We start from the raw sequence: 26,748 nt of genomic DNA, 5'->3' as shown, positions 1-26,748 counted from the left end.
GAAGACGTATCCCCCGTTAGCATCCTTGAGAATGTCGACGTCCGTCGGGAAATAGCGGCAGGTGCAAAGAAAAAGCCATAATCCATGAAATCTTCTAAATGGAGACAAGTATTCCACCAGAAAAAACAAGATTCCAGTATACAAAAAAGATAAAATCCAAAACTAGAAAAAGAAACCACTTCCTCAGGTGTACTATTACTGGGAAAGTTCCACACCAGTAAAGCAGAGGAGTAAAGTCCAACAAGTGGAGAAATGAAACTAAAAGAAGAAAATGAAAGTCACTGCGCGGTAATACAGGAAAGGACTAAAAATAGGACTGCCGCCACTTGGGAGACCTACATGTGAAAGTCAGTTCTGCAAAAAGAAATCGCCGATATCCACAGCATAAAAATAATCAGAAACAAGGAGAAGGTAAACCATACCGGAAATGAAAAGGAACACAAAGAATAAAAAGTAGAGTACCTCTGATACACGAATTTCGATAATTGTACGTTCCTGGAAAACACAACTCGAGCGGTCTAAGTAGAAGAGTATACCAAATCATCAAACCATGTTAAGTAGCCATCGACATCCGGGTAAATGCATGAGCAAGGGCAACCTGCAAAAAATTCGCGAAATTAGCACGATAGCCAGGCATGGCTGCAATTTGTTCATGCTGAGTCCATAAGTATGTAAGAAAGTCAAATTCGGTTGTCAATTTCAGGGAAAACATTGCAAAAACGGTGTGACCCAGGAGCCACACCGTGGCATTCTTCTTAGTATTCGGGTAGGCGGCGCACTGAGGGATTAAGACGTCTGTCGGCAAAACAGAGCGCGTATCCACCCGATTGATAAGGCGAACCATATCTCGGGCGGTATGCCAAACACTGCAAAAATGGCCACACACGAAACGGTGTTCAAGGGTATCCTCCACAGCACACAGGTCACAAGCTCCAGACGAGAGAAGATTAATGGAGTGGAGCTTCGCATGCGTAGGGAAGGTACGATGCACAACCTTGTACCACACTGCGTGTACAGAGGGAGGAAGAACATTGCTAGCAAGATTTTTCCATACCGTGACCCAGTTATACCACGGTAGCCGATACTCCCACTTACAACGCGCAGTAGACCCACGGAGAGCGGAAACGACATCGCTGACACGAAGGCTGGGAACGTCACAGAGCTCCAAGTAGCTGTTTTCCATATAGTAGCGACGCACATAATTAAGAAAAAGGGGAATGTGCGAGACATTCACCGGCGCCGCCGCAGATGGAGGACGATACAGATTGAAGACCGCCGCAGTGGGACCGTTCGGCGCCCTCTCCATCACAACAGTGGTCCGTTTCCAAAACAGAGCAGAGCACTTCGCGCGAAGATCTACTAAACCCAAACCACCATCTGTCGGGCTGAGAGTACAAGTGTCATACGAGACCTTAAAAATGTCACCTCGCCATAAAAACCAATACACCGCCTGCTTGAGGGCACGTTCCAATTGCCGAGGCAGTGGAAGGACCTGTGCGAGATACCACGCCCTGGCCAGAATGTTGTTATTGATCAAGGCCACCTTATCACGAAGCGCCAACGTGCGAGCCGCATAGATCTTGGCAACGGCACGCACCTTGTGCAGCGTGGACCGCCAATTAAGCGCCTCCATCCGTTGTGGGTGGGAAGAAAAAAGCACGCCTAGGACTTTTTGTTGTTCGCGGACGCAGAACCAGTTTCGCTGTAAAGACCGTGCGCGGGGTGTAAGAGGCAAACAAACAGTCTTAGCAGGGTTGACAATGGCACCTGTGGCTTTTTCAAAGCGTTGCAGTGCGCCATATAAATTATCAACGTCATCGGAATGGCCAAGAAAAACACCAAGGTCGTCGGCGTATGCCTTACAAATGAGACGGTCCGCCCCGACCTGAATGCCGCGGCATTCGCGGCCGATAATCCGCAGCAACGGATCTAAGGCTACAGAAAAAAGGGCCATCGAAAGGGGACACCCCTGCCGCACCGAGCGCTCAACACGGAAAGCCGGCGTCAAGCGGCCGTTGACACTAACTCGTGACGTCGCATTCTGTAAAAGATGCTTTACCACAGTCGTAAACTTAAGGCCGAATCCCATCCGCACAAGAACCTGGCGGAGGTATACATGGCTAACGCGGTCGAAAGCATTTTTGAAGTCAATCAATAAGATGGCAGCTGTCGGCACTCTCGCACGTTTAACAAAGCCGATACAGTCGCGATATGCGAGAACGACGTCAAAAATGTTTCGACCCGGCACCGCACATGATCGAACCCGGGACCTAAGACGTTTTGATTAAGAATCATGGACGCTACCCCTAGGCCACGGGGCACAGAGTGCACACAGCAAATAGGCGCTTGTTTACTGGGGGGGTAGGTGGTGTGTAGTATATCCAAGTTTATTTCTCAACAAAGATGAAGAAATCGCTGAGAGAACTGGATATCTTGGTCACATTTTAGAAGTGGAATGATGATCTATGGCAGTCGGGTGACAAAGTTTCTTTCCTTTACTAATCTATCGTCCCCTAGCCCCTCATGGGTCTTGAAACTCTTAAACGAAAGCAAATAGTACCGAAATATAGGATTAGGAATAAATTTAACTGAGATAGAGTACAAGCGGCAGTAAAGAAGATGAAGATGTAGGAGGCGAGGGAAATAGGACTGCTGTTGTTGTGAAGTATAATGAGAAACTTAGCTCTGGAAGGAGGGGTAAAAGTGAGTTAAGATCAGGGCCGATTTAAGGTCAAAGCAACATAAACAGTCGCTTAATAAACAACAAGCAGGATTTATTCTTTTCGCAGATGAAACCCGTATTGTAATGAGTCCAGCCTTACACACAGAAATAGAAGAGATGATAAATAATGTTCTTAAAAGTATTATTGACTCTTTTTCTGTGAATGGTTTCACCGTCAGTTGTAAAAAGCGCAAAACCATCAGTTCCTCACGTCTAGGGATTCTACACGAATGATAAATGAAACAGATGGCGAGTAAGTAATAAACAGGGTGGAAATTTAACAATTCTTAAATCTCTATATTGACAAGAATATAAACTGGTAAAAAGCACACTTTAGAACTCCTAAGCCGGCCGAATTGGCCGAGCGGTTCTAGGCGCTACAGTCTGAAACTGCGCGACCGCTACGGTCGCAGGTTCGAATCCTGCCGCGGGGATGGATGTGTGTGATGTCCTTAGCTTGGATAGGTTTAAGTAGTTCTAAGTTCTAGGGGACTGATGACCTCAGCAGTTAAGTCCCATAGTGCTCAGAGCCATTTGAACCATTTTTTAGAACTCCTAAAACTACATCTTAGTCCAGTCACAATCTTGGAGTCGACAAATCAGTAACTTGATTTACATTACATGTTTTCATTCAATAATGTCATCTGGAAAACAGTGTTCTGAGGTAACTTATCTTTAAGAAGGAAAGTCGTCATTGCTCAAAAACGTGCTGTAACAATAACATGTAGTGCTCACCCAAAATTATCTTGTAGACATCTGACGAAGGAGTTCAGAGATTCACAGAGAGCAAGAGATGTTTGTTGTGGGGTGGTGAAGATTTTCGCAACACGATCACCGCCCTTTTCTTAGCTTTAGTAGCTGGCCAGTCGGTCGCTTTTGTAGTTTAAGCTCTTGACGAACAGTTTCATTCATCAGTTGCAGCTGTGTAAATGTGGAAACAGCTTCACTATTCAGGGTACTGCTCTTAGCGGTGAAAGCTAGCATGCTAAACGTAGTTATAAGACAAGGAAATTCAACTACAGAAGTTTTATCATCCTTTTACTTTTTGTGATAGTGCTGAACCCTTCCATTAGTGAAGAGATGTGTGCTATCTAGCAGCTGGTGAACTCGTTAAGCAGTACCTACGACAGTTTGCTACTAAGAAAACTAAACAGACACACAGCTGCAGTACATTCTGATTGGTATTTCATTGCTCGAGCCGCCCCAAACATGCGCCGTTACTTGACATTTGACCCACTTGTTGCAGGTGTCACGGTCCAACGAGCACCAGGTGACGTTGACTAACGTGGGGCGGGATCTGACAGGGTACTACAAGTGCGAGGTGTCTGCCGACGCGCCCCTCTTCCACACCGTCATCAAGACCGCGCTGATGATCGTCGCAGGTGAGTGACTACATGAACGCTTAAGCTGTAGGCGATAACGACTGTGCCAGTTTCAGCTGTTGACACAGAAGTTCATAATTCGGAAACTGTTAGCGATGTTGGGTGTCCAATTATTTCAACTTCAGAAACAACCAAACCAGTACGTTAAAGGAGGACTTAGTGGTTAGCACTGACTTCTTGTCACAATGCTACTCGTCATTTTTCACGTCCCCGGTATTAAATAACGTAGCTGAAAACTTATTTCAGTAATGTATGGTTATGAGACCTCCTCCTATGAATCTTTGACCTTGCCATTGGTATGGAGGCTTGCGTGGTTCAGCGATACATGTAGGCGTACCGTAGGTGCAACTACAACGGAGGGGTATCTGTTGAAAGGCCAGACAAACATGTGGTTCCTGAAGAGGGGCAGAAGCCTTTTCAATAGTTGCAGGGGAACAAGTCGGATGATTGGCTGATCTGGCTTTGTAACATTAACAAAAACGGCCTTGTCAATAATTTACTATTTCTCCGATTATGTGTAGGCGTACAAAGCTACATTGCCATTCAACGATGTCTTGCGGGTGCTCCCCTTTTTACGCCAGCCAGTGTATGTAAACAGCGTTGACACGTGGACAGTGTTATCCTAAAAGAAACATTACGCAATATCGTATTTCAAGGGTAGCTGCCGCTAGAGAATGGCATAATAACTAGAAATCTCAGTGATTGTGAATAAATACATTCAATAACAGTATACGCTAAAATGCTTTGTTTTTTTTCTAAGATATTGTATGTCTGTGAACTTAAACACACCGAAAACAAAAAACAAAGCTACATCTACGTATCACTTACGCTATTTCAGGACACGAATCCGGAAAACGAATGACCCAGTGTTACTACTTAATCTACCGAGCAGACTGCTTCCCGATATTAAACTATCTAACTTTAAAATGCTAAACAACTTGACCTGAATTTCATACGGGCACACTAATCTCTAATTGTTAAGAAGCAATATGAGCGTATGACATAGTACCAATTAACAAGCAAAGACCCTATCCCAGTAAATTGTTTGCGACTACCAAGGATGTGGGAAAGCGTTTTCAGTATTTGCAGTACGTACTATATATTAAAAACAATATCTGGTGACATACAAATAATTAAGACGTGTAATCTTTGTAAAAAACTGAAATAATAATTGTTCATCATTATGATCAGCAAGTTCAGATTTCTCGTAGTAAGTTTTGGCTTAACTACTTCATATATTTTCCACTGAAATAAACAAGTATAAATTAATATTAATGGGAACGGCTGTTGGGGATCACGGCCAAATCCTGCAAAAGCAAGAAAATCCATTAACTAGAACTGAGGTCTGTATTATAATGTATGTATTTGCAAACCATCTGATTCTTGTCAGAGATCCTGAAAGTGAGAGCTTACCATAGTTGTAACGATTTTTCCTGTAGCGGAAACAAGTATTTACGGCATAAAAGTCAAGTTAAAACACCAAATCGAAGATAGCGTTAGAGGACAATAGATTTAAACTGATTGCATATATGTAACGTTTAATGAAGTACTTGTATTGAGAGAAAGGCACGGTCTCAAAACACACCTGGCAAATTTTTCTTTGACGTATGGTTCATCTAATCCTACTAGATCAGAGGCTGCATTGAGTCATATCCATTTCGTTTCATTTTGCTTCGTGAAGGTTCTTCAGTGGCCTGTAATACATGTTAGATGTTGTGTACAGTACCTGAGTTATATAAAAATTTCGTAGAGAACAACTGCACTCAAATTCCAGATGCAGACATAATGAAACTATGCGAAGAAAACCAACTGATGGACAGAAAAATGCCCGCAAATAATAGTGAAGAAATAACCAAATCCTTTAAAGTAATCTGAAGTCAAAAATGCTTCCAATTCGAAAAAGAATATTGCTCATATAAATGTGGCCGTCCAGTGGGAGTCCTATGTCAGTCAAAACAAATTAATATCATTTTCCGACGGAAAACGATGCACCTGACTCCCTCCACAATGCCAGCGTCTGTGTAGTGACGTTTGGCAGCGGCAAAGTGTATATAGGTGAAACATGAAGGATTTTTAAGGAAGGTAGTAAGGAACGTGAAAGCCATGTGCGAGTAAAACAAAGTATGAAATCGGCTGTAGCGAACCATTACGAGAACTGTGCTCCTGACATCTGTTTCAGTGGCGTACCTGTGTGAGCTAGGGAAACCAACATTTATAGAAGTCCGAGAAGCCACTGAAATTTATAGAAAGGCGTGTAACGACAATAGAGAGAACGGCTACAGGCTCCTGGCCTCGTGGCTCCCCACCGTGAAGGAAGTGAGCACACGACTGCGGCGTGCGAGCAATCCAAACAGCGCGCTAGAAGCCATCTCTGCGGGTAATAATATTTAGGATAAACATTCCCCTCTCATGCTCTGACCGTTTCGCTCCTAGCCAATTATGTGGGCTCACCAATAGCAGGAGGAGGAATTTTAATCAATAACTCTTCTTCAGCATAGGTACTAGAGATGGGCAAAACTGTTCTTTTCAGAGATCAGATCAGAACTGTTCACTCCCTGAAATGAACTAACTCTTTTTCATGACTCACCACTCATTCATAATAGAAAATAAATGGAAGGCAAATTGCCCTTTAAACTTGGTTTATTCCAGTACTATACCTCTACTCTGATCTCATTTCATCCTATTTTGAAGTAACACACATAATGAGTAAGAATTTTGTATTGTTTATTGAAATTTCCACGATATGACAAAGTTTTTGATTAATGATTTATTTTGGACTATCGTGGTTTTTTGGGTGATCGGAAAATTTTGTAACTTGAGATTTACATTAACAATATATTTGGCTATAATGTATTAAAATTTCATTAACCTCATACAAATACATCACAAGCCATATATTTTTAAAGTGAACGTTTCCTTCCGAAGACGCCTAAAATCGCAAAATCCGTACCAGAATAAGAAAACAAAATTTGACTGTAAGACTAAAGTGCTGCATATAGCCTTACGCAGAATAAAACAAGGAAAATATTGTTGTATCACATTTTGCGATACGTTTATCTGTTTGCTCGTAATTAAAGCGTAAATTCGAGTGTCCATAATAAAAATCCTATAGTAAGAAGAGTCGTCAGGAACCTAATCTGATCAGTTTAAACAAATAAAAATAAAATAAAAACAAATGATGTATACATAACTTAATAATGTAATATACATAGCGGTATTACTACGAAGAACAATATCCAGTAGAGCCAGACTCCGATGCAGAAGCGCTGAGTCAAGCTGGTCGAGCCGCGAGCTGTATTACTGCGTGAGCTGAGACCGCAGAGACCAGAGTGACACCTGAGTTGCTTTGCTCAACGCTGTGGCTAGAGTCGAGAAAGGTGGGGTGAGCGTTGAGCGGGCGAGTTGCGAGGGTGGGGGGACCGGTGAACGGCCACCAGTCACTCGCTCCGAGACAAATCGTCCGTTCTCTTGCGAGCAGGTTGTTGCAAGTAGTTCTTATGTTCTCCGCTAGGAAGCTCTCTGTCCTGTTGCTCGCATCAACTGCCCAGAGGGCAGGACGTGCGACTGAAACGATCGCCGACGGAGTGCGATGCTAAGTTAAGCTGCGCCAGACGCTGCACGCGGCAGAGGAAGCACAGAGACGGCACGGCATATGTGAAACATAAAATCCAATGGGGCACTGCACAATGCAGGCAGCCAAGTTAGAAGCAGGGCAGAGGCCGGCGCTGGCTGTGTTGTGTGGCATGTAGTGTGCTCTGACCAGCAGAGGCCCTGCTGACATGCTCCGTCACTCTCTCTCTCTCTCTCTCTCCCTCTCTCTCTCTCTCTCTCTCTCTCTCTGTTGTGGGAAACTTTTGGAACTACCGTTCTTTTTTTCTGAATCACTGATTGTTCACTCCTTTGAAAGATTCAACTCTATGAATCAGTTCAGGAGCGGATCCCCCATCTCTAATAGGTACCGGAAAAATGCCCTTTCAACCACTGACAGGCCTACCACTGAGAGCCGGGCCGAGTTTTAACCAACAACCGTCTTCATCCACATTACTTCTATTACTATCCAACGACAATGGCCCACCAGTGATAGCCTAAGAGTTTTACCCAACAAGCCCAATTCTTCAATACAAGGGAAGGAAAACTCCCCTTCACAAGAGAAGGCGACATTGGTCTCTGACACTGCTCAGTCTACAGTGGACACAACATAATCCTGAAGAAGGTCCCAGCAGAGGGGTCAAAACGTCGATGGTTTGAAGAAGTATGACGTGGCCTAACAACTTAGAAGATTTAAAACTTCAATGGCGAACATACTCATAAACCACAAACAAGAAGCCATCTTTGATACAAAAATCACAAAGAAAACATAGAAAACCGTACCAGTCCAAATTTGAGGTGAATCTAATCTGTCTGGTAGATGAAGCATCAGAAAATACAAGTCCGCTTCATGCAGTATGTAAGATACTCTATTTACCCTAGAAAAAGAAACACAAAAAACAAATACAGTTCTTGGATATACCGATAAAGAGAGATGATAATAAATACAGATGTGAAGTTTACAGAAAGCCTACAGGACGGAATTATAAATGCGACATCAAACCGCCAACCAAACTACAAACAAGCATGTCACATGATACACAGACTGAATAAAATGCCACTCAGCAGGGAAAGCTATGTAAAAGGATTCGAAACAACGCAGTTCATAGCAAAATAATGGATGTAACGACCATATAATATCAAAATTTCACGACAAATTCTAAACAAAGCTAAACAGAATTGGAATGAAACTGAGGACTCTATCAATGAAAACACTGCAGACAGCACAAACACAGACACTACAACTCACACAAACACACACAACAGGGATCCCATGACATGACTAAGAAAAAGAAAGTGTCCGTTTTAACACGCAAACATAGATCACTAAACTGAATATCAGATATGGTAAATAAACAAGATTACAAATGTCATATGGAACCAGAGACATATTCCAGTCATATTTGCAAACAACAACAGAAACTCCAGACAAATACCAAGGAGCTGGTGTTTACTGACAGATTGTGAAGGCTGCAGATCTGTCTGTCTAGCAATTACAGAAATTTCAGAACTGTATAAAAACAAATAAGAAGCTATACATATTAAAATAGCCGTTCTACTTTTGCTGAACACCTAATAAAGTATAGAAATGAAGTATCTAACATAGGAAAGGATATGATAACAGTTATCATGAAAAGTTACAACAGAAAGCTTCTTTCATGGCAGAAAAACTACCGTATGTAAAGATCCCTTTTAAGGATCGGAGATGTAACAAATGCTCAAATTAATAATACATTGATCTTGTTAGCCAATAGGAAATAATCAAACTAAGAAATAACGCAATACCTTTTTTAAAAAAAGAAATAGATACACACACACACACACAAACAAACAAAATAATTTTAAAGTACATTTAGACACCACAACCAAACAACAGATGGACGTAAAACAGAGTGACAGATGGCAACACTATTTACTATAAACATGGCAAACCAAAAAATAGTAATTAGTCGAAGTGAAATGTGTTCGTAATGAAAAGTGAACATCCTGGATACGAAACTTGTTTTGCGTTCGAACGAACATATTTCTATAAAATTTTAGTTACAAGATCGTTACGTACCTCTCAATACGTGAAGTCCATTTTTTTTGCAAGACTGAAAAATTGCTTTAGATGTCTCTCTAAAAGATATCATTGTAAACGTCAAACACAATACTGATATCTTAGCTATAAGTGGAAGTGAGAACTTTCAACAAAATGCTCATAGCGATATAAATGAATACAAAACACAAATAGTTAAAGGAAGCAAGTTGATCACATGTCATAACTGCACATTGTACGCCAAAGAGCCAAAGAAATTGGTACAGGCATGCGTATTCAAATAAAAAGATATGTAAACAGGCAGAATACGGCTCAGCGGCGGCAACGCCTATATAAGACAACATGTGTCTGGCGCAGTTGTCACACCGGTTGGTTACTGCTGCCACAATGGCACGTTATCAAGATTTAAGTGCGTTTGAATGTAGTGCTGTGGTCGGCGCACGAGCGATGGGACACAACATCCCCGAGGTAGCGATGAAGTACGACCATTTCACGAGTGTACCGCGAATATCAGAAATCCGGCAAAACATCAAATCTACGACATCACTGCGGCCGGAAAAAGATCCTGCAAGAAGGGACCGACGGCTGAAGAGAATCGTTCAACATGACAGGACTGCAATCTTCCGCAAATTTATGCAGATTTCAGTGCTGGCCCATCAACAAGTATTAGCGTGCGTGCCATTCAACGAAACATCATCGGTATGGGCTTTCGGGGCCGAAGGCCCACTCGTGTACCCTTGGTGACTGCACGACAAAAAGCTTTGCACCTCGCATGGGCCTGTAACCAGCAACATTGGACTGTTTATGACAGGAAACATGTTGTCTAGTAGGACTCGTTTGAAATTGTATCGAGCGAATGGACACATACGGGTATTTACACAACCTCTTGAATCACTGGATCCTGCATGTCAGCAGGGAACTGTACAAGCTGGTGGAGTCTCTGTAATGGTACGGAGCGTGTGGAGGAGGAGGATATTAGTGTTTAACGTCCCGTCGACAACGAGGTCATTAGAGACGGAGCGCAAGCTCGGGTTAGGGAAGGATCGGGAAGGAAATCGGCCGTGCCCTTTCAAAGGAACCATCCCGGCATTTGCCTGAAGCGATTTAGGGAAATCACGGAAAACCTAAATCAGGATGGCCGGAGACGGGATTGAACCGTCGTCCTCCCGAATGCGAGTACAGTGTGCTAACCACTGCGCCACCTCGCTCGGTGGAGCGTGTGGAGTTGGAGTAATATGAGATCTCCGATGCATCTAGATACGACTCTGACAGGTGACACGTACATACGGATTCTGTCTGATCAACTGCATCTATTCATGTCCGTTGTGCTTTCCTTCGTACTTGTGCAATTCCAGCAGGACAGTACGATTCCCCACACGTCCAGAAATGCTACATACTGGCTCGAAGAACTTTCTTCTGAGTTTAAACACTTCCACTGGCAGCCAAACTCTCCAGACATGAACATAATTGAGCGCTTCTGGGATTTCTTGTGACGTGCTGTTCAGAAGAGATCTCATCCCCTCGTGCTCTTGCGGGTTTATGGACAGCCACTCAGGATATATGGTGTCCATTCCCTCCAGCATTACGTCAGACATTAGTCGAGGCCATGCCACGTCGTGTTGCAGCACTTCTGCTTGCTCGCGAGGCCCTGCACGATATTAGGCCGGTGTACCAGTTTCTTTGCGTCTTTAGTGTATAATATAAGTGCTGAACGCCAAGTCAGTGACACTTTTGATGTTGTCCACAGGTTCACCAACATGGTAGCCAGTGTTCTACGAAGCGTAACGAAGCACTGATTTCGCAGATAATTTATTGTAAATGATAGAAAGCGTTTTCATGATAATCAATCTGTCATCCAATTTTGAATGCCTGCTCCTCGAACGTAGTTTAAGGAAGTCTGGTATTCTCGGGGCATGTCTTTTATATTTCCTGAAGAAATACACATTTAGAGGCTGTGTATATTAATTACTGTGAGGTGGAATTATTTTTAAAACCAAATATTTTCCCCAAGAGGCTTCCAGCAATACTTGTTCATCCTTGTATCCAGAATAGGAGTCGCAGAGCACTAAGGGACAGTTCTTTATTTCCCTATGCACATAGATTCCAAACTTTCCATTTTGTTCTAGGAAGCATATTGAGTTGGTCTGCCTATCTTCCGTCCACTGATAGAGCAACATCGATCTTGTATCTGTGTCACAACCTGCGACATGGTCACGAATTGAACAGTGACCCGAATATAGAATAACTTCACGTCAATGGTCCCAATTTTTTTTAAAATTACACTACTGATTTCGGTCCATAATGATCATCTTCAGATCTGTTTTATAAAAGCATGTCTGAATATACTGGACCCATAAATGGTATCGTCAAATGCTAAACACAAAATCAGGGCATGCATCGTCAGATGCATGTAAATAATGGTATATGCAAGAGTCATCCCCTCAGCAGCACTACTTTTCCAGAGCAACTGGTGACAAATATTAAAAAATGACGTATCTGCTAAAGTCTCAGGACAACTGAAGTAAGGGAAGACTGTAAACAGTCTCAAAACTTACGATAGTTCTCATTTATTGTTCCGTCTCAGTTGCAAGTTTATAATTACATTACATGTTTTAACTACTGAGGATCGATTTAAGTAAGTGCGTCAGCAAACCACCTTGCCTATACAGAACCAAATATCAGAGTAACGTTTGATAACTATTGTCTTACTGACTTACTCATTCACAGAAGTGAAAGTTCAGAGAGGAAAAATCCCAGAGAATACTTTTATTATTTATGAAACGAGGTATGTTCTAGAATATTTTCTAAAGTGAAGTAATAAGTCCCAAAAACATTGGTAAAATACACTGAACAGTAGTGGCAGACAGAGGTTAAATAGAATGGAAATTCTTTATGTTAGTTTACGTACAATAGTTGTATATCGAATAAAAATTCATTGTACACCTAAAATTACGGCATTTTGTGTAGATAGTGATAAATTCATATTAAAATACACGTTAGAAGTATTCCTAAAATCGTGCTTCACAGCTTTCAAAAATGCTACGAATAACCCACCATAGGCTGCAAAAAGCTTTAATTTTTATTATTCTGCGATTACTTTCAACCATGAGGTAATACTGTAGAGTACGATTGTGAAAACATTCTAAAAGTTTTGCCACACGAGTGCAAGGTTGAAACCGGCTGCACAGTGATAAAAAATAATATTTGTAGCAGGTTCTCGTTGTTTCAAAACAGATCTAGTATTAAATGATAGAAGAAATCGGTGGTAGTAACGAGAACTCCGACACTTACATTCATTTAAAGGAAATGTACATTGTTTCATACAGAACCGTGAAGTTAGGGGTTCCTAATCATATGAAATTCCAAAGTCATTCAAATGTACTAAATGTGGAGTGGTTAGTTTCGGGTGATTGGTTTTAGGTAATGACAGTCATTGTCTCCACCATGATAGTTGGCAGCAATAATGATAATAACTGGGGAATATGCACAGTACGTGGAAAGTGCAGCCGTGAGTCTGCTTTTGGAGTGATTGCTATTAACCTTAGCGGCAGAAATGTCTAAACTATTCGTATTTGTTTTTCTACCATTACGTTCGTTTTTAATATACAGTGGCAAGTGTTACTGAGTGTGACACTGAATTCAACATACACAGAGCGTGACATACGTCATATCATAGCTGATTTGCCAACATTGCACTAAAAAATTTACTTGTTAATGAGAATTAAAACTGAATGCTGTTGCATAATTAGACATACAAACTTCATAATATGTGCGTCAAACGCGCGATTGATTGACACACACTTGTTCACTGACCGACCACCGGACGACTGTCTCTCATTGCCACTGTTTCAGTTGTTTCGACTTCGTTTGTTATTGTCTATACATAAACCATTTCTATTCTTCCTTAAAAATTTACGACTTACTCCTAATCACAATAATTTGAGAAAATTTAAAAGACAACCTTTTCATCAGTGACATTAACATTTTAAAATGGTGAAATGTTACAGAGTACTGTAGATGCCATAACATCAATCGCAACGAAATAACAACGTCGAAGGAACAGTTATTTTGGAAGATGGAAGACTGTAGAGAAGCTAGCTGTAAACATACAGCTGAGTGTTATCATTATTTTATATAAACATAGCAGCTGCTGTTCCAACACCCCTCAGGACGTGGAAGTACATGAATTAGACGTGATACACCAGGCAATGGGACTAATTCGCAAGTTTCAGTGGAGGGTGGTACGGCGCCGCATCATAAACAAAGGGTAGAGTGACTGATTGAGTTCAGTGACATTTATATAATTCACTTCTAATACACACCATTTCATATAACAACACTTCTTATACACACCATTTCATATAACAACACTTCTAATACACACCATTTCATATAACAACACTTTTCGATGCAGTACCACACAGACAGCAAACCATTAGAAAACAATCATTTTACCGAAAATAATGACCCACTTTACAAATCAGCACAATAGAAGAATTAATTTACTCTTCAGTAACATGTACTCTTATCACTTGCATTATACTGTGGTAAGAAGTGGATACTAAAGAACTGGAAATACACTAAACAATAAATTCAAGAACGACCACAGAGATTAAATTTCAACAAAGAGTGAGGAATCAAATCAAAAACCAATACAAGCTACCTCATACCAAAGTTTTACCTTCAAGTTATTTAATCTTGACAATTCTCAAATCTGCTTTAGTTACTGTTCTGCGTTATTTAATGTCTGTGAGTCTGCAATTTTACTAAATTTAAAGAAATAAATACTCTAACCGTAAGCATTACCTCTATCTCTGTGCAGTTACATAGATTAAAAAACATTTGACATCTGTTATTACTTTTAACCAGATCAGGATCACGTGTAAAGCGATTACTCCAGACCTGCAGTTTTAGGCTAACAGGTAATCAGACATTGCTCAACAGGCAATATGTAAAACGGAGATCACAACCAATGTGTCAGTACATATTATCAAATACAGAATGCTATAAGGAGCGGTGCCTTCCTCTATATGTCGGTCGGTTTCGATCCCTGGCGGCCCGCCCTTACATACAGTCATTTGGCATCCACCTCGGAGCTTAGTTCAAAAATAGAGAACATAACAACGCCTCATATCGCGCTTGATACAAGGCAGAGTTAGACACAAGCAACACACAATATAGTGGCCCATGCGCTTCCAAGAACAAATAGTGAGCCGCAGACCCACATCGTAGATCAGACATAAAGTCTTGATGGAGGTCTCCAAGCATAGCCACAATTAGTATAAATAAGACTCTAAAATTTGTGATAGGCTGCTGAAATGGGAGACATCCAGATGGCAGTAATTGCTTTATTGTGCTGACGCGTTTTGGGCTAAGGCCATCGTCTGAGGGCCTGGTAAAAAATACAAAGAACAATACCAATAATAGTACAAACAGTGACATAGAATTTCATCTTGTTGGAAACGAGTAGAACGACTAAACAACAGGAAACACTTACCACTTCTTACAAAACTTCTTGCAAAAGAAGTTAAAGTGGATGCATAATGATGCCCGTACAAAACTGACGAACAACATTTCCCGTCGAATACAGTAAGTGACGTAGATCAGTGGAAACCAAAACAAAGTGAGACAGGTTCACTACGGAGCCGTAATGAAAGCACAGAGTACATAAGCTGAGTGCCCTGTGCATCGGATGATGCGTCGTAAGTTTAAGAAATAAAATAAATAAAACTAATTTTTATGTTTTGTCATTTTTCATTAATGTTATGAAAGTGTCTATATGTAAAAAGAGCCAACCCAAACTTTCTAGTTTCTCTGGAAACAAATTCGCTACAGTTGTCAGAGGAAGACTTACAATACTCCCACTAGAGGACGTCACGACTTTGAATGCACAGAGTCTAAAGCTAATGTATACGAAATTTCACAACTTTTGAAGTGCGTCCTTAATACACCATCTGCCAGACACTTAAATGTGATTTGCAGAGTATCCATGTAGGTGTAGATGTACAAAACAGTTGAAGGTTAACGTAAAATTAAAGAAGTCCTTTTTTATTCACTATTACATCGTGGAAGAAATCGGAAAATCATTTATGACAGCTCGCTACCCGCTCATTTGTCAAAATTTTCATGTTCCGCTGATAGCTCACGTAAATTTCAGTCTTCTCCAAAATATCAGGGATCGTTCCTTTGCTATCATACTGCAGGGTAGACAAGTCATCGTTAATGATTCTGAAGCAATACTTGAATTCTCTTAGATGGTCTTCTGATGCACTACCATTACTAACAGATCCATGCTCACGGTACCTGCCCTGGCAGTGCTTCTCGGTGTGCCCATTGTAACATTTCACACACGAGCCGCAATTGATCTTCTACACTTCTGCTCTGCTAAACTTATTAATCGCTGGTGCCTAACTGTGTCACAGTGTTTTTCCCAATTTATTATACGTCTGGAATTCCACTGTGACGTTGACTTTATGGAACGCATTAGTAATTTCATCTGACACAGAACCGTAGCAGGGGAGCGCGATGTACTTTTTCATCATCGGCTCTCCATTATCCCAAAATTCCTTTCCAACTTTCTTAAACACCGCTTTCCCGATTTCCTTGTTTTCGCTACAGTGAAACGATTTCCTATACCTACTTTAACAATCACATTTGTCTCCCTCTCAAAAACCTCCTTAGCAGTGTCTAATTTTGCTACACGATAAAACATGGAATTAAAAAATACGCTGGATAACTTAAATCCTTTGCAGTGATCGAGTCAGTGGCTATAGGCTTACGATAAATATCAGTCTTCAGACTCTGTTCAGTCTTAGTGCTTTGCTAGTCCAGTAAATTAATATTACCCTCTACTTCTATTTCCACCGTAAATTCCATACTTTTATGCAATGATTAAAAGTATGTCAAAACTAATGAACATCGTCACCCGTGACGACCGTATGGATGTCATCAACATATCTACGAAGCTCAGCGTACATCAACATCAAAACGCAACATCACCATAACTGAAAGGATACAAAACTACGATCATATTAATCGAACAAGCAAGTTCTACCTTCGAACTGAGGCCACAGAACCGGTGTACACCCACGGAATTCGTATTATATGAAAGCACAAAATTCGCCTCCCCGGGCAGCATTCTAATGGCCAGCCACAACTTCCATCTCATTAGCACACACGGCTACCACATTCCCTGTGCTCGCTTTCACTTCCGAAGCCCCACGCACGGCCACATAAACCACTCCTAGCCAGAGAAGTCGCCATACAGTTGGAAGGAAGCAGGACCAACCTCTGCGGCTAGTGCCAGCCTACACTCGCAGTGCCGTATATGGCGCTACAAGAAACAATATAATTTTCTTATTCGTATGAATGCTACTTTTATTGTATCTAGGCACCTGAAGAGAGTGACTGTACCACTGAGACAGTGCGTAAATAAATCACTGAAACTCGTCGTAAACCTACAGCTGAAGTTATTATCATTAATACTCATAAACACAGCGGCTGGTGACACAATACCCACCACAAGATAAATGTACATAAAATAAGAGATTGTCTTTGCCCCACAATATCAGCTGTCGTAAGTATTGCTGGCAGCAGTGCTACCTGTGCTGCTAGTCCAAGTGTATATCAGCGCTGATTCTCTCCGAATCACCGTCAGTTGCATGACAGCTGGTAGTTTCCATTGTACGAAGTAGCAGCGGTTCTCCCGTGCCATTTACATGTGAATCGCTGCAAGAAAGATTGCTCAAATTCTTCTTTGTGCGCTGTAATTAATCTAAGCAAGCCTCGACATAATGTCTTTACTAGATGCCTAGATCCGGCGCCAAATATTGCCTCTTCCAACATTGTAGGTAGTATATTGTGGGATAGTTAGAATCTACTTTGAAGCGTCTGCCAACTTAAGTTTATCGGCATTTCGACGACGTTTGCCATGTATCAGATATACTTGTGACCTCCATGCCGTCCTTCTTTGTATACTTTCAGTTTCCGTCTGTCCTATCTGATACAGACCGAGGAATGGTCGAACGAGTGGTTTGAATCAGTCTCATTTGAGGAGTGATCACATTTTCCCATTGTCCTACAAGTGAACCGTGGTGTGTTACCTGCGGCTGAACCTATGTGACAGTTTCATTTACAAACTCAAATAGTTACCGGTTATTGTACGCCTCCTTAAAGTCACGTGTAACTCACTGGTATTGTGGTACTCTGCACAAGTTCTTTATTTTTGTGAAGTGCAGAGTTGTACATTTCTGAATATCTTAGGCTAGTTTCCAGTCTGTCCAGTACTTTGATATGTTATCTAAAGCTGACGGAATATTTGAGAAAGTGTGTCTCAGTACTACGTTACAGACAACTGCATAATTTGGCTAATGGTCTGTGGTTATCATTGCCTTTCATGTCATGGTAAACAGTTTGAACAGCAGTTATCCCAAAGAATTCCTCTCGGGTACGCATATATTTACTTTTATGAACAGCAAACTCCCACGTGGCATAATTATGGTCACTCCTACATCTGTCCAATTACTTTCCATCCAAGACAGCCAGCTGCGCCCCATCTACCAAGAAATTTTCAGTCTGGTTACGAATTTCGTTCCATGTCTGATAAAATACCACTTTCGTTAAAATGGTAGGTGTCGTACTGAGTGAAATAATTCTCGAAAGCCAAAAATAGCTGCGTCCAATCGATTTCCTTGCTCTATGATTGTAAAGTGTGACGTTAGAATCGGACACTTATGGTTTTCATGATCGATGTTTGCATAGTTCTCGTGAATTACTCCGTATGATCTCAGAATATTTTGTAAGAGTCTGTCACCTAATTCGCAATATCCATTAACAACTACGCATAGATTTTTATCGGACAGGTGATAAGGACTAAAGCAACATGTAACGTCTTTCGAGGAGGCAGTAACTGCATCCTTAAACTTGCGGAATGAGAAACGTGCGTGATCTACCAACCTGCTGGTGGTGTTCACCCGTTGCAGATGTTACAACATTAAATCCCACTTGCCTTCCATGGTGTGCACTCTTTCTGAAACTCCGCTCGTACTAGTGTTACATGCACATTCTTGGGATTATAAGAAAGTCCAAGGAAGAGTTAGGTGGACCCGCCAATCAGTACCCAAAGCCTTGGTAAAATAAAAGTCCCGGTGCCTTACATTTAAGTTGGTGTACATTGGTAACAGCTTTAAATTAGTGATAAAAGTGTCAGCACCAGAACTCAAGGAGTCTTCACACAAGCGACTAATTCTAAATGATCACTTAACAGATGAGCCCAACAGAATATTAAAAAGAATGCTGACACAACGGACGATACAAGCGAAACGCTGGTATAGTTGCGCTTCTGCTTAATATCTAAACCCACAAGACTCTCCAGTACCATAAAAATCACACAGGCAATCGCGACCAGAAGGCTATCAGCGCATATCTACCAGAGCCCAACCGTGTACACAGCTAGATAAGAAGTTCTTCTTATCAGTACCAAATGTGGGAGACGTCTTAACAGTTCGATATAAGCTTTGCTCATTTGATCTAACCTCATATTAATCTGTAGTTAATGTGATGGTTACAAATATAACATTTATGTACCAATTAAGATCACCGTCTACACGACTGTTCATATCTATCCTTCACAAACAGCAGACGAACAACGAACACGTTTATTGACTCAGTGAGGTTGAGTTGCCATCAGCTACAGGTCTGTCCTCAATCAACATCCGGCGCCCCTATTTGTAACTTTTTAGCCGATTGTGACGTCAACCACGTCTCTTTTCCTAGATAAATAATTTTGTTATTTGGATATTCCACAGTTTTACCTCACACATAACTTCCTGTAGTAATTGTGCAACCGCTCCTCAACTGCCAGAGGTGTTTTATGAAAGACAACTTTGCTTCTCCCAAACTTCATGGCCAAGGATGAGTCAACGAAACTGTTGTTAAGGGTTGCTAAACTACGTCTTACTTTGTGTCTTCCTGAGGCCCACTGGGCCCACAGTGTTTTATAGTCGAATGTGGTCCAACGCTCATGTTCGATTTCTTATGCAATACTGAGTTGAAGTTTACATAGTTCGTGATGTGTTGTGGAGGATATAGATGCAGTCCGCATATATGTAGGATATGTTGTTCCACAATTTGTTCTCTTACTCGACATTATAAACCACGTAACGTGCTCGTTTGTAAAAGTGCATTGTCAGCAAAACAATATGTCACCGCCACGTCTCAGGTCTACTACAGCTGGATGTCAATGATGTTGGACGGAAGCCGTGTCGATCATCTCGGCAAACGTTCTTGTAGATGGGTGCGACATGTCGTTTAGTCCATCTACTGGACACAGCTTTCTATTCCTGAGATTCACGAAATGTTTCGATAAAAGAGTACGTAACTAACCCACGAACCGTGATAGAATCTAATAGTAATTCCATCTGACACTAGCAAACATCATCCTATAGGAGCCAAGGTCTTCAACGATTGAAACTTATGATTTTTGTTGGAAGAAAGCCTGGTATAAGCAGGCCAAATCTAGAAAATCATTCGGCATACTGTATCGTTGTTTCTACAGCGCGAATTTAAACTACCTCTTTAATTACTTTTTTTATTCAGCACTGACAAACATAAGTTTCCCCGACAAAGACAAATAAAACTTAACATATTCATTTATTACTGCTGACTGCTATACCTTGACAACATGACTTCCAATAATTAACCCTAAAGAATGGCCGTGAATTGCAAGAAATCCTAACAAAAATAGAAATTAAAGAAATATGCAACTACCTCCAGCACTGTTACCCGGCCGCTGTGGCCGAGAGATTCGAGGCGCTTCAGTCCGGAACCGAGCGACTGCAACGGTCGCAGTTTCGAATCCTGCCTCGGGCGTGGATGTGTGTGATGTCCATAGGTTAGTTAGGTTTAAATATTTCTAAGTTCTACGGGACTAATGACTTCAGATGTTAAGTCCCATAGTGCTCAGAGCCATTTGAACAATTCCAGCACTGCATAAACTCATTTTAATTACGAATCCCAACAGTGGAAACCCCATTCTTTTTCATTAGTCACTTAACTCACAGAAAATCTTCGTAACACGAATTACAGCAATTACGGCAAGTAGCAACAACAACGAGGTGAATAAAAGGATTCTAACTAATATAGACCAACTACTAGGAGGCATACGGTTAGCAAAAGAAAGATTTTGTTGAAAAGCAAACAATGTATTTAGAAAATTTTACCTTATTCATGTGACATCCAGTTCCAAAAATTACGTAGTTGTCAATAATTCCACTACCTAAACATTATCAACCACACATCCATTATCATACCTTTCCTTGCATTTTTTCTTGTAAGAAATTTCATCTCATTTTAAACTGAATTTCCTACCATCACAGAGTGTCTACTAAGAAAAACATGTCCATTCATTTCTCTATCCACTTGCTAACTGCTAATCCGTCCAACCACAGAATCTCTTGCCGAGGACGCAGCGTACTGTCAGCGATATTAAAACAGTCTATAGCGCTGCCAACGTACAAACAGGTTACATACACAATGAGGTTTGGTCTTCCAATTAGCACGGTGTGTGTACGCACTAACCCAACGTGCTCTCCCAAAAAGTTCAACTCCTCTGGGAAAGGGATCACGCAACTATAACTCCGTTATGAGTATGAAATCCTGAGACTGCAGTACCTGCACTACCTGTGGTACATAATCACCAAAAATGACATACAGTACTTCTACGAATGTATCTGTAAGAATATTCTGAGACTGTGATGCAACACACGCTTATTTGAATGCGTGACTCTATGTTTACAATTAAATGCCCCATAAACACAATAATTATGTAATACGCCAATGAAACATAATTAATTTCCGAAATCAGAATATTCATACATTCAACCAGCGAAAAATTCTTTCTCTGAGCTTACAAGGAACCCATTGAGTGTCACGTCACAAGTTCAGTCTTTAGTAATGTTCATTTGAAATATTGTGTTAACAGATAGTACAGAAAAATATTAGCTGCTAATGACTCACAGTGTGGATCAGGAAGGCGATAGGAATGAGTATCTGGGAGGAGGAAAGGTCATCCTTCTTTGATATGTACGTACTACACTTTACAAAATAGACGTCGTTGGCATTCAGGAAATGTTCAGAAAAAAACCATTAACTTTCACCTTGAAAGAGAATGAAAAGTGTAGTGTCACCGTGATCACAAACGTTCGCACCATCAAGACTGCAGACGAAATGCTCATGAGTTGCAAAACGTACAGGCCGATCAGCTCGGTAACCACTCTTAAAGAATGCATATAGAATCACATTGGTGTAACGGATTGATAATAACTGATGGAATTTGATGGCATGTAACACAATACGGAAAAGTCTTTTGTGGATCTTGTAGTGAAACTGGTTTTCCTTTAACTCTAGCAGTACCAACACATTTCCCATAACAACTAATATCAAGCTGGGCGGGTAGCTACGTTGTGCCCACCAAAAACAGTGCTTAACTTTTATTAACAATATATTTTTAAGTAGGTACCGATATATCAGTAGAGTACAGACCCTATAAATATCCTTTAGTACAATCTTAGCAACACCAAAATATTTTCCACAATGTTTACACCAAGGGATGGAGTACTTTATGACCACCACAAAAAATTTAAAATATACAATTTTCGTAAGTTATCGTTGACTTTCATTCACAACATACTGTTAGTAAATATGATAATGTGTAAGAAGTCTCATTAACCTGAAAATATCAAATACGTTTTTTGTGAAAAGTCACATTGGCTACTTAGACTTAAATTTTTGTGTTAAGTTTCACCGAAAAAATTAAAGTGGTTACGGAATATGAAACAAGAAATCATTTAAAAAAAGTCAAAATTGTAAAATAATAAAGCAGGATAGTTTTAAAAAGTGTGCACGAATTTCCACCCCCTGTTAGCACTGCGAGGGTGAAGTGTAGCTGTAGATAGTGCGACAATGTGTTTTAGAGGCACGGAAAGAAAACCAAACATCCAGACGATAAATTTGTGTAGTGGTTCCAGGTGGCATTAATTGCAATGTCACACACTTTTCAGGAGGGATAGTTTGCTTTAAGGAAGTATGATTTTTATACACAGACCAGTAACCAAGCAACAGCACGCTGTTGTTACTGGCCATTGGCGAAATGGTTGTAGTGGGCAGAGAATCCCCAACATCTCCCAGCACAATAACACAATAAATAACTTTCCAGCCATTTTACCACCCAGTTTCACAGGCATCATGATTTTATACGAACGCATTAAGGCATTAACGTTAGTGATCTTGATACAAATCTGTTGGAGACTGTAAGTTACAGGGTCCATTTCACATCGATTTGTCAGAGTTGAAAACAAATTCCTTACTGAACGATGGGATAAGTTTGCTTATCTGAACCATTTTCGGGGCGATTCCGCAGCTTGCTTTGTTTGAAATTTCGTTAGATTACCTCTTCCAGTCCTGCAGCACTGTTTGAAGATATGCAACCATCCACTGCTTCCCTTGAAATCGCTGTAATGTATGTCGCGTGTTATTTAATGTGCATAACGTCATAGGTCACTATCGTGCGCATCCTATTAATTGTATCGAGCATCCTTGAAACTCACGAACACCAGCTTTTGTAACAAGTGAGCATAGCCCTTCCTTGAATAACCCTAGTTTTTCTTAAGCAGTAGACGGTCATATTGCCTCATATTTATTCGAAATCTGTTCGTAATTGTTCTTTTACTATACTCCGGAAGATCTTCTACGTACGTAGTTACATTTAGTACCCGCTTCTTGGACAACGATTGTGCTATACTGCTTTCACTGGAGGCGGGATTTGTGGCTCCGTGTCCCACAAGGATGATGAACTACATGACTCGACACCTGTTTTAGTATCACTTTCATTAGTTAAGCATGTTTCATCATCATTGTACTCCTCATATTCGTTGTCCACTCGGTCGAGAGTATGCGACACCACACATTCCACTGACTCATTTTGGAGAAACGCTAATATTTTACATGACACTTCTTTCACACTGTGAAAAACTCATTGAGTTCCTTTCCAACGGAATGTCCACTTCTGCAAGTGTTGGAACTATGTTTGCTCTGTTTATCGTTGCTATTGCTCTGCTTCGTATCAACACCACTCGCACTGTAGCACTCGTCGACTAAACAGTTCAATTACGCGCCGTAGCTTCATGCTTTACTTACCGTTGGATACCTCCAGTCCCGCCTCCTGTTGGCATTAGAAGCCAGTAGTGTGGTTACAGGGTAGACAATACTTGGGGCGTCGAATGCCGTAGACAACATTGGCCTTTTGTAACCTCCGACTCAGGGGGTTCCTTGTTAGGTGACTTACTATCTGCGCAAAAACATACTACTTCATCAAAATAACTCGTTAAGTCCCATTTCCTATTGAAGATAGCATGCGAATAGCTACTATCCCCCAAATTCCCACAACCCTTTTTTCTCTTTTTAGTGAACCCAAAAAATTCACGACATCATACTTGCTGCCCGTTCCGTATTTGATTTAAATGACTTCACCACTTATTTACTGTTTACTTTCTCTCGCGTACATACTCTTTTTTAATATCACTCCCGCCCCACCATACACTGAATATCCTAAATCTGTTTCATCTAACAACTATGTCGAGTCCAATTATATCAAACCTCTCAATGCTTGCCTGACGAATCCCAAACACCGCCGCTAAACTTCAGCTCCTCATCTGCATCTCACTTCCCTTCTCATGATATCATGACTCCAATCCATCCGGTTTTCCACTGGCTGCTAACCGTAAAGTCATCTCGAGCATTGCCCTCTAGCCGAATTAAAGAAAAACGGACATCATCATGTAGTACAAAATTATCGGCAAAATAAAATTCCAGATCATCAACAACATATAAATCCCATTATTTCAGTATTATATGTGTATTTCAGTCAACACTTCAAGAATGTCTCAATTACATTGAAAAATTAAAAAATAACAGCCATTGCGTTCTACAAACCCCGTCCATCTCCTCTCTCTTGGCTAAATACAATAACAGCAAAGAAAAAATTCCAATAATATAGCTCGTTTTTTGCATAAAATATTTTTATTACAATCTGTTTAAATGTAAACTCACCATCAACAGATTTTATAATTTTATTTAAAATGAGCAATGTAATTGCAAGAGATAAGTGAGAGTGTGAAAAAGACGTAAAAGCACTATATCAATTATATTTGCCCTTGCATTTAAATATTGTACAGTATTTTTGGTATGAAATATATTTCTGATTTTTAAAAAAAATATTCGCATTAGAAGTCTGATGTTACTGCTTTGTGTTAGTAGGTTGCTTAATGATGCAGCTGGTTTTTAATTTACGCGAGTCAGTTCTGATTTACTCTGTAGTCATTCACACAGTTTTTCACTATTATTCACTATTCTGTCTCTGTCACAGATCTTCCCACGGATGATCCAGTTGTGGACGTGGAGAAGCTTAAATACTCACTGGGGGAGAAGATACGAGCTAACTGTACTGTGGAACCCTCATACCCTGCTGCGAATCTCTCGTGGTACATCAACGGAAAACTGGTAAGAACGATTCCTCGTGAGCACGTTTAATGAAAATTATTTTATAATTTGTGCTACAACAAGAGCTGTTTATTCAGATACTGTGTGATGTAGTTTTATACCACGTAAACTTTTTAAACACTCATTATAGCTTAACATCTGTTCTTATGATTTTCTTTTTGTTTACTGTAATCCTGTGCATGGATTTTCTGATGCAGGAGAGAGTGAATATATTAACCTAAAAATGTTCCTAACAAGTTTGTTGTTAATTCATATAACTGAAATCAAGACTGCCAGGGATACAGTATTTTTTCGTCGCCGCACCCACATATTTCGTTTCCGTTTTTCCCATTTGCTCGAGTATTTCGGGCCATGACCGAGGAAAGATTGGACGAGGTATACTATTCTCTCAGTAATCAGTCTCTTTACCTCTTATATAGACGCTCATGAAAATCAAATGCAATTCTCCATAAGCTGAGAAAGATACCACGACTGCACAATATTGTAGCTCTGCATGTCTATGCACTAAATAAAGTCAGTTTTTAACGGAGGTTTTGCTCACTGACTAGGTGGCTGGGCGTCCAAACCGAAATTCCTGCTAAGAAATTTTCCATTATTTATCATGTCCTCACGCTCTGGAGATAACGTAGAAACTGAAATACGTTCGCAGATGAAACAGAAAGAAACTGGCTACTGAAACGAAAACAATAACGAAACTATTAAAGAGGAATACAGTTCTTCGCATAAATGAAGATGCAGTTCTCCGGCATTGGGTTTCCAAAAATGTTATACTGTAGACAAGAAGACACTATTCTGGACACTATATCAATTAAAAGTAGATAAAAAGTGGTAAACTTAATGGAAAGCTATTACGAACATTGAACTGAGTAATTTTGAAACATGGACTGTCGGCTGTACCCCATAACTATAGTTTCTAGGACGACAATCCAGGTCCCAGGTTCAGAAAAGCCGCTGAAGAACGACGAAGTATATAATTGGGCATCAACATGAAGATAAAAAAAGGCGATCAGTTTACATGCCTGATTTTGGTAGTTGACGTGTTCTTCGTGTAAATTTACGTATTGATAGTCAACCTTGAGCGAAAGATTGCAACTAAAAGTTGGATTTGAGTTTCTGCATCCTAAACAGACATTCCAAAAACTCTAAAAAACAAATTTGAAAAATTAGTAAGTTACTCGTACATACATTATAATACCCCATATTTGTCTTTCAGACAGATGGTTTAAATAAAGCTACTGAAAGATCCGAAGAGTTTGAGCTGGTCACCAAACCTATAACACAGTTATAACATTGAACTCATGATCTACAACGGAATGTATTTCCAAATGAAGACTTACAACGGATGGCACGAAAAGAGAAAAATAATTCAAAATTTTTTGGTGACACTAAGAAATGGGAAAGACATCTTTGTATGAAGAGAAAATTAATAGGAATTTTAACAAATTCTCTAAGTGAATCCGGAA

General features: G+C 40.5%; 1 protein-coding gene across 1 annotated transcript in view; it reads left to right on the top strand.

Annotated features, from left to right (window-relative positions):
• The first annotated feature begins 1,217 nt into the window (after positions 1-1,217).
• Positions 1,218-26,748, top strand: part of LOC124778994 — a 143,369-nt gene continuing 117,838 nt past the window's right edge. The window contains exons 1-3 of the mRNA XM_047253679.1: positions 1,218-1,316; positions 3,969-4,104; positions 25,152-25,285. Of these exons, the coding sequence (XP_047109635.1) occupies positions 1,218-1,316; positions 3,969-4,104; positions 25,152-25,285 (369 nt within the window). The remainder of the gene's footprint in view (positions 1,317-3,968; positions 4,105-25,151; positions 25,286-26,748) is intronic.

This window comes from Schistocerca piceifrons, chromosome 1 (assembly GCF_021461385.2).
Source record: "Schistocerca piceifrons isolate TAMUIC-IGC-003096 chromosome 1, iqSchPice1.1, whole genome shotgun sequence".
In the NCBI taxonomy this organism is placed as follows: domain Eukaryota; kingdom Metazoa; phylum Arthropoda; class Insecta; order Orthoptera; family Acrididae; genus Schistocerca; species Schistocerca piceifrons.
This window is presented reverse-complemented; position numbering and strand designations above follow the sequence as displayed.